At 41.6% G+C, this 7,987-nt stretch overlaps 1 protein-coding gene across 1 annotated transcript in view; it reads right to left on the bottom strand.

The window, feature by feature from the left end:
• GLDC (glycine decarboxylase) overlaps positions 1 to 7,987 on the bottom strand; it is a 153,007-nt gene that overhangs the window by 35,698 nt on the left and 109,322 nt on the right. Inside the window, exon 16 of the mRNA XM_007946319.2 lies at positions 3,514 to 3,589. Coding sequence (XP_007944510.1) covers positions 3,514 to 3,589 — 76 coding nt within the window. The remainder of the gene's footprint in view (positions 1 to 3,513; positions 3,590 to 7,987) is intronic.

Below are 7,987 nucleotides of genomic sequence, written 5' to 3'. Positions count from 1 at the left end.
ATGGATCTATTTCTGGGTTCTCAATTCTATTCCATTGGTCTATGTGTCTGTCATTATACCAATACCAGGCAGTTTTGACAACTGTGGCTGTATAGTAGGTTTTGAGATCCGGCAGTGTGAGACCTCCTACTTTGTTCTTCTTCTTCAATAATGCTTTGCTTATCCGAGGTCTCTTTCCTTTCCACATAAAGTTAATGATTGGTTTTTCCATATCTTTTAAAGAATGTTGATGGGATCTGGATTGGGATTGCATTGAATGTATAAATTGCTTTGGGTAGAACTGACGTTAAGAAAATAAATTTATATTCTTTTAAGCCACTGAATTTGTGGTAACTTGTTACAGCAGCCACAGAAAACTAATAGTAGTTGATGTCAAGCTGACTCCAACTCACAGCAGTCACACTGGTATAGAACTGCACTCCATAGTATATTCAGTGGCTGATTTCTCAGAAGTAAATCACCAGGCCTTTCTTCCAAGGTGTCCCTGGTGAACTTGAACCTCAAACCTTTTGGTTAGCAGCCGAGCACCCTGTTTTCACCACCCAGAGACTCCCGATAGAAAGAGCAGCACAAAGCAAAAGTCTCAGTGGAATCGTCAATGACTCACTTATATGGTGCTGGGAGATACTTCTATTTAAAGGACTTTCATTCCTTATTATGATATTAATTTCTTCTCACTTTGAAACTGTGTTTGTTATGAGAGATATAGAAGTAACAGAACCCACTGATGCTTTGGTTACATCCATTTAGATGGATGCTATGTAGCATAGTGCCTAAGGCATTTGACTGCTAATCAGAAGGCTGGCCGTTCAAACCCACCAGCCACTCCTTGGAAGGAAGGTTGGGCAATCTACTTCTGTAGTGATACAGCCTTGGAAACCCAAGGAGGGGTTGCTATGAGTCAGTTGCAACTCGACAGCACTTAACAACAATGTTTTCTTAACTCCGCAGCATGCCTGGCACAGGACCTCACCCAGTATAGATGATCCTCAAAGGCTTGCTGGATGAGTGAAAGAGTAAGGAGGAGAGTTTCCATGCAAAGGAAATTGGTTTCTTACCACTGGTAAAATCCAGCATCCAAAGGCTTAATTTGCCTTAGGAAGTTGGGAAGAGAAAAATGTCTCCAAACAGCTGTTGTGGTGGTGCTGGTCAATCTTTTCCTTTTACATAGGAACCTAGTCTCTGAGCAGCAAATTTGAATTGATATTTGACTAGCAAATTGAGCTGTTAAGTGTTCAGGGCAGTGTCTGGCACATAGCAATGGCTGTATACCTGTTTGCTAAATAAACTTCTATTTCTCACAGATGAAACGGATAAAGTAAGAACGTGGGCATTATAGTTTTGGAACTTCTGAAATTTAACCTAACAGCAAATGTGAAAATAACTTCAAGAAGCAGCTTTCAACAGGAGAATCCTCGGGAACCCAGGTGGTTCAGTGGCATATTTCCCTCCCATACCTCCTTTCGAAACAGAAATACACATCTTACTGGATTCCATTAGAGCCCATTGTGCAGCAGTAGCAGCTGCCTCAGATGTCACAGATACAGAAAAATCTTCCCTGATTATTTGAGTCATAAGTCATTTTCTTCTTCTCTAACTAAAAGAGTTGGCCTTAATTAAGACCTTTAATCTAGAAAGGATGCCAACATTTCTAAACTTGTGACTTTTGTATTTCTACAAGCTCAGTGACTGGATGGCCTTCCCTGCCTCTACTTCCCTCCCTCCCTGAGGTACAGCACCCAGTTCCTCTTTGTCATTCAGGGCGGAATGGTCTTTCATGACACTTTCGTGTACCAAGATTGGGCCATCACCTGCCCCATCCCACTTACTTGGGCATCAGAAGCCAGCTCTGTACCCCATGCTCTAACTCTCCTGGAACTGGCAAATCCCTTTGTCTCACCTTTGACTCATACGCACTGCTCCCTCTAAGAAAACAGACTCCACAGTTCAGTAGAAGTCTTCACTTAGTGCTGGACATCACCAGAATAAAGAAGCCAGGAACACAGACTTCCTTAAGCCACAGGTTGTAACCAAATGCACTGTCACTGAGAACTAGTAGAATTATATCAAGCCCAATAGCATCTGCTGGTCTCGACAAAGGACCCCATGAGGAAGTTTTGACCCAGGAGACCTCCCTGGAGATTAACTAACTCACTGCCATTGAGTTGGATCCGACTCATAGCGACCCCTCCTTGGGTTTCTGAAGCAGTATCACTATGGAAGGAGCTCTGATGGCGTAGTACCTAAGGCATTTGACTGCTAATCAGAAGGCTGGCAGTTCAAACCCACCAGCCACTCCTCAGAAGGAAGGTTGGGAAATCTACTTCTGTAGAGATACAGCTTTGGAAAGGAGGGGTTGCTATGAGTCAGAAAACAACTTGATGGCAGTGAGTTTGGTTTTGGTTTTGGTTTATCAGTACAGAATTAGATCACCCAAACTTCCTTCTGAGAAGTAGCTGGTGGGTTTGAACCAACAGCCTTCTGATTAGCAGTCAAATGCCTTAGGCACTATGCCACCAGAGCTCCCCCTGGAGATTAGACTCTCATAAAACCAGTTGCCATTGAGTCCATTTTTACTCATGGTGAACCCATGTGTGTCAGAGTAGAACAATGCTCTATAGGTTTTCACTGGCTGATTTTTCAGAAATAAATCACCAGGCCTTTCTTTCCAGTGGATTTGAACCATCAATGTTTAGCTTAGCTGTCTAGCACATCAACTATTTGCCCCACTTAAGAGACTATAGACAGACTCTCATACCCAAAGCAAATGATGAGACAGAAACACAAACTCTGTTCCATGTCCCATGTCATTCTTCTGTAAATCTTTCGTTGTTAGGTGCCTTCAAATTGACTTCAAGTCATAAAAACTCCATGTGACAGAGGAGAATTGGCCCATTGGATTTTCTTGGCAGTAATCTTCACTCTCCAAGTGTTCCTCCCATGCAAATGCTGGATGGGTTCAAACCACCAACCTTACGGCTAGCAGCTGAGCTCTTAACCATTTATACTACCAGGGTTCCTTGCTCAATTTCATTTTTGTTGCTTATAGCTGAGAATCATCTGTGAGGAATTCATTTATTTAATAAATATTTATTTTAGTATAAATATGACCAGAACTGTGCTTAGGCACAGTGGGGACTCCCGAACAATTACCCTCTGTCAGGCCTACAACCAGGCCTGAGCCAAGGAGAGGAAGCCTGGAAATTGCAACATTCCTGCCCATTCCTCCCTTTGTTTCCTGTAGAGAGTAGTTCCACGGCCAACTGGAAAGGTTTTATTTAGTGGATTTGAGCAAAAAACTTTTATCTCTACATGTTTTCCCTCACAGTGGTCAAATGAGATGTCCTGGCAGCAAGGATCAGAATGGTCAGTTCACAGAAATGTGTTTCTTTATAAAACTTTCCCCTATCTGCTTCTGAGAGTGTTCACAGAAGGAAAGGACAAGCCCCAGAAGCCTGAGGGCTAGACACACTGCTGCCTCCTGGTGGGCAAGCGCCACCTGTCCATACTCACTGTTCTGTGCCCCTCTCCTTTCTGGTCCAAGTATGCACGGATAGTGGCCAGCCCAGCATATTCCCCCTGGGCTCCACTGCAAGACAAGAAGAAAAGGATCAGGGCTTTGCTTTCATTTACACGTTCAGTCTTCACTGGGCACCAGCCAGTCATTCATCAATGTGTGACACAGTCACCCTCCTGGACACTATGGGAAGCCCATTTGGGTTCTCTACATGAGTGACAAGGCTGTGAAAAGCCAAAGGAAGGAACAGCAGCTGGTGGTGCCCTAAAGTTCACCCACTCCTGCTCAAAGATAGTCCTTTTAGGCTTTCATTCACGACAATGCACTTAAAGAGAACTTTTTTAATTATGGAAAATTTAAAAATTTTAAAAAACAGAGAAAAGAATATAATGAACCTTCATGTACCTATCACCCAGCTTTAACAATGATCAACTTATAATTAATCTTGCTTCAACTCTATCCCTCGCTAGCCCCCCTCACTCTGAACAAAATTATTTGGAAGCAGATCCCAAGCATCATTTCATTTTATTGGTAAAAACTTAAGTAGGTATCAAAGGTAAGAATTTTTTTAATTGTAAAATACATATAACAAAATGTTTGCCATTTCAATCATTTTCATGTGTACAACTCAGTGACATTAGTTCCATTTACCATGTACAATCATTACCACTTCTCTCCAAATTACCCCATCACACCTAACAGGAACTCAGTGTTCCTTAAGCAATAATTCCCCCTTTCCCCTTCACCCAACCCTGGTGATCGCTAATAAATTTTAGTCTCTATGCATTTGCCTATTCTAGATATTATTAGATTAAGTAGGCTCATATAATTTTGTGTCTGATATCTTTCACTCAGTTATCAGGTTTTTAAGATTCATCCATGTTCTGACATGTACCAGAACTTCATTTATCTTTATGGCTGAGTAATATTCCATTATATGGATAGACAAAATAGCCTTGATGACTAGTAGATCATGCAATCCTTAGCCTACATGACCATGAGACCAGAAGAACTAGATGGTGCCTGGCTACCACTGTCAGCCATTCAGAGGGGAATTGGTGCAGGAGATTCTGGATACAGTGAGAGAACAATGTGGAATAAAACTCAAAATCATGAGAGAGAAAAAAAAAAAAAAAAAAAGGCCAGGTTTTCTGGTCTGATAGAGCCTGGTGAGACCCCTGAGACTATGACCCCTATTTTCCCTTCAGGTCTAGAATTAAACTCACTCCTGTGGCTTCCAGCCAAACAATAGACAGGCATATGGGGTGAACATTTACATCAGGAAGATACACTCCTTGGAGCGATCAATCATGGGAGAACAGAAGGGCAGTGTTTGCACAGGGAGATACCTGGGGGGGAGGGGAGGTTGCATGGAAGATAAGGACACTGGGAAAAGGTAACTATGAGGAGGAAGTGGAAAGACAACTGTTATGTTGTAGAGAACTTCAGTCAATGTTATGAAACAATGTGCATAAACTGCTGTATGGAAAATGAATTTGCTCTGTAAACTTCCACTCAAATCAAAATGAAAATTTTTTTTTTTTAAAAATAACTTTTTGTTTTGAATATACCTATAATACCACTAAACTCACTCACTGACATTGAGCTGGATCTGACCCATAGCAACCCTTCCTTGGGTTTCCGAGGCAGTATCACTACAGAGGTAGATTGCCCAACCTTCCTTCTGAGGTGTGGCTGGAGAGTTTGAACTGTCAGGCCTATGATTAGCAGTCAAATGTCTTAGGCCCTATGCCACAGAGCTCCTATAATACCACTATCACCACTAAAATAATTTATAATAATAAGAAAAAGAATAAATAATAATAATAACAATTTCCTAATATCATCAAATATTTAGTGAGTGGTCAGATTACCCCCAAAATGACTAAGTACTTTTAACCTGGTACCACTGTAATTGATGTCCTCCCAGGCCCCAGCAGATGAGAGCAGCACATGGCCATTCTCATCTCATAGTTTTCAAAGGCACTACTTTTAAGCAGTTAGTTAATGATGGACATTCCTGTGGGCAAGTCTGAGGCAATGGTAAACTGGTGTTTAATGTTTCCAGATCTCTGTGCAAGAAGGAAAAGGAAGTGAGTAATAGGTTCCTTAGTTCCAATCAAAATAGGTATGTCATCCATGTCACAAACTCACACCATCCTTTGACTCTGAAATCTGAGTGGGATTGGGGTTCATCCCTCTGGTCACCCCATAATAGTGAGCTTTTACAAAGGCCCAAAGCTAAATAAATAAATATTTATATTTCCAAACTAAAAGCTAAAACTTAGGGCACTAGAATGTATTTTGTTTTTGTTTTTGAGGGAACATTGGGATGGAACAATTTAGATTTTAAATGTTTGCACACTATTAAGAGTATTGGTGGTTTGCGTCAGGAGGCAGCAGAACTGGTGATCTGGAGCTCAGTACGGAAACAGGCCAGAGAACAGGGGTAAAGCTTGGGGTTCAGGCCAGGAGTAGAGGCCTTTGGAGCTTGGTGGAGAATGGGAAGAAAAAAGTAATTTCCACAGAGCGGGCACATCTGAGCAGCAGAAAGGCTTGATGCACTGACTGATAAGAATAATAAATACAAGCTGCTCCCTTAATTAAGTACTTCTTACATACAAGACCAAGAAGCTCTGGTGGCATAGTTGTTAAAGTATTCAGCTGCTAACCAAAAGGTCGGCAGATCAAACCCACCATTCGCTTTATAGGAGAAAGATGAGACAGGCTGCTTCGGTCAAAATTTATAGCCTCAGAGATCCTGGATAGAATGGGAAAACAATGTAGAACAAAACTCAAAATCATTAAAAAAAAAAAAAGACCAATTTACTTGTCTGATAGAGCCTGGTGAGACCCCAAGACCATGGCCCCTAGTTACCCTTCAGGTCTGGAATTGAACTGACTCCCGTGGCTTCCAGCCAAACAATGGACAAGCATATATTTATATCAGGTAGATACACTTAGAATAATCAATCATGGGAGAACAGAAGGGCATTATTTGCACAAGGAGATAGCTCAGAGGGCAGGAATGCATAGGAAAGAAGGACACAGGGAAGAAGTAACTACAGAAAGGAAGTGGGAAGAGAGCTGTTACATTGTGGGAAATAAATAGCAGTCAATGTCATGAAACAAATGTGTATAAATTGCTGCATGGAAAGTGAATTTGTAAACTTTCACCCAAATCACAATAAAAATTAAAAATAAATAAATAAAATGGGAAAAAAATGTTTTTACAGCTTTGGAAACACTATGCGGTGGTTCTACTCTGTCCTAAAGGTCACTATGAGTCAGAATCTACTCGATGACAGTGGGTTGGGTTGGGTTTGGATATACCAGACTATGAGGCATTGGTAGTTTAATGTTAGAATTCTTGTCTACCATGCAGGAAACCTGGGTTCAATTTCCAGCCAATGCTCCGCACATGCTGACACCATGGATCTGTCAGTGGAGGCTTGCCTATTGCTATGATGCTGAACAGGTTTCAGCAGAGTTTCTAGACTAAGATGGACTAGGAAGAAAGGCTTAGTGACCTTCCAAAAATCAGCCAATGACAACTGTGTATGTTGAAATGGCAAATGTTTTGTAACCTATACATTTACCACTTACCTGATATTACCACCCCACACATGTACTGTACATTGAAAATTAGTACAAATCTCACATTTACTCTCTGTGCCTCTCAGTTAATGTAAGCTTTGAGAGTAGGATCCAGATCTTAGGTTTCTATTTCCCCACAAAAAACATGCGGAACAGCCCTATGCATGTAGCAGCTCTGCAAGACATATTTAGGAAATCTGTTCAAAACTGAGTTCTACCCTCCAGCCCAGGCACTCCACATTAATGCCATCTTTTCCCCCATGGTAAGGGGCCTCAACAATGTTTCTTCTCTTTCCTCCTGTGTTTTTCTGACTTCTACTCATCTTGTTTTGATGGAAGACCAACCCAGGTGTTTGGGCTAGCAATGAAAGAAGAGACGGTTGGAATCATGAATTCCATGAGGAAGCCAGTATGGTAATCACTTGATCGGAAATGATGTGGCTTTCATAGTCACAAGCTCAATTGACATAACATCCTACATAAAACATTGTTCCACTCCTACTTTGGTGAGTAGGGACTGGGATCTGAAAAGCTTACAAGCACACATCTAGAAGCAACAATGAGTCTTTCCTCATCTAGAGCAAAGAAGAATGAAGAAAACCAAAGATTCATGGAAACAATTAGTCCAAGTGACTGGTACACCATGCATTCCTCAACCTATATGACTATGAGACTAGAAGAACTGGATGGTGCCCAGTTATCACTGTCAACCACTCAGAGGAGGATCTATGTAGAAGATCCTGGATAGAGTGAGAGAACAATGTGGATCAAAACTCAAGTTGTTGTTGTTGTTGTTGTTAAGTGCCGTCAAGTCGTTTCCGACTCATAGCGACCCCATGCACAGCAGAACGAAACACTGCCCGATCCCGCACC

Source organism: Orycteropus afer, unplaced genomic scaffold (assembly GCF_000298275.1).
Source record: "Orycteropus afer afer isolate SDZICR_OR568_19922 unplaced genomic scaffold, OryAfe1.0 scaffold00156, whole genome shotgun sequence".
Taxonomy (NCBI): Eukaryota; Metazoa; Chordata; class Mammalia; order Tubulidentata; family Orycteropodidae; genus Orycteropus; species Orycteropus afer.
The sequence above is the reverse complement of the archived record's forward strand: the minus strand, read 5'-3'. Positions and strand labels throughout refer to the sequence as shown.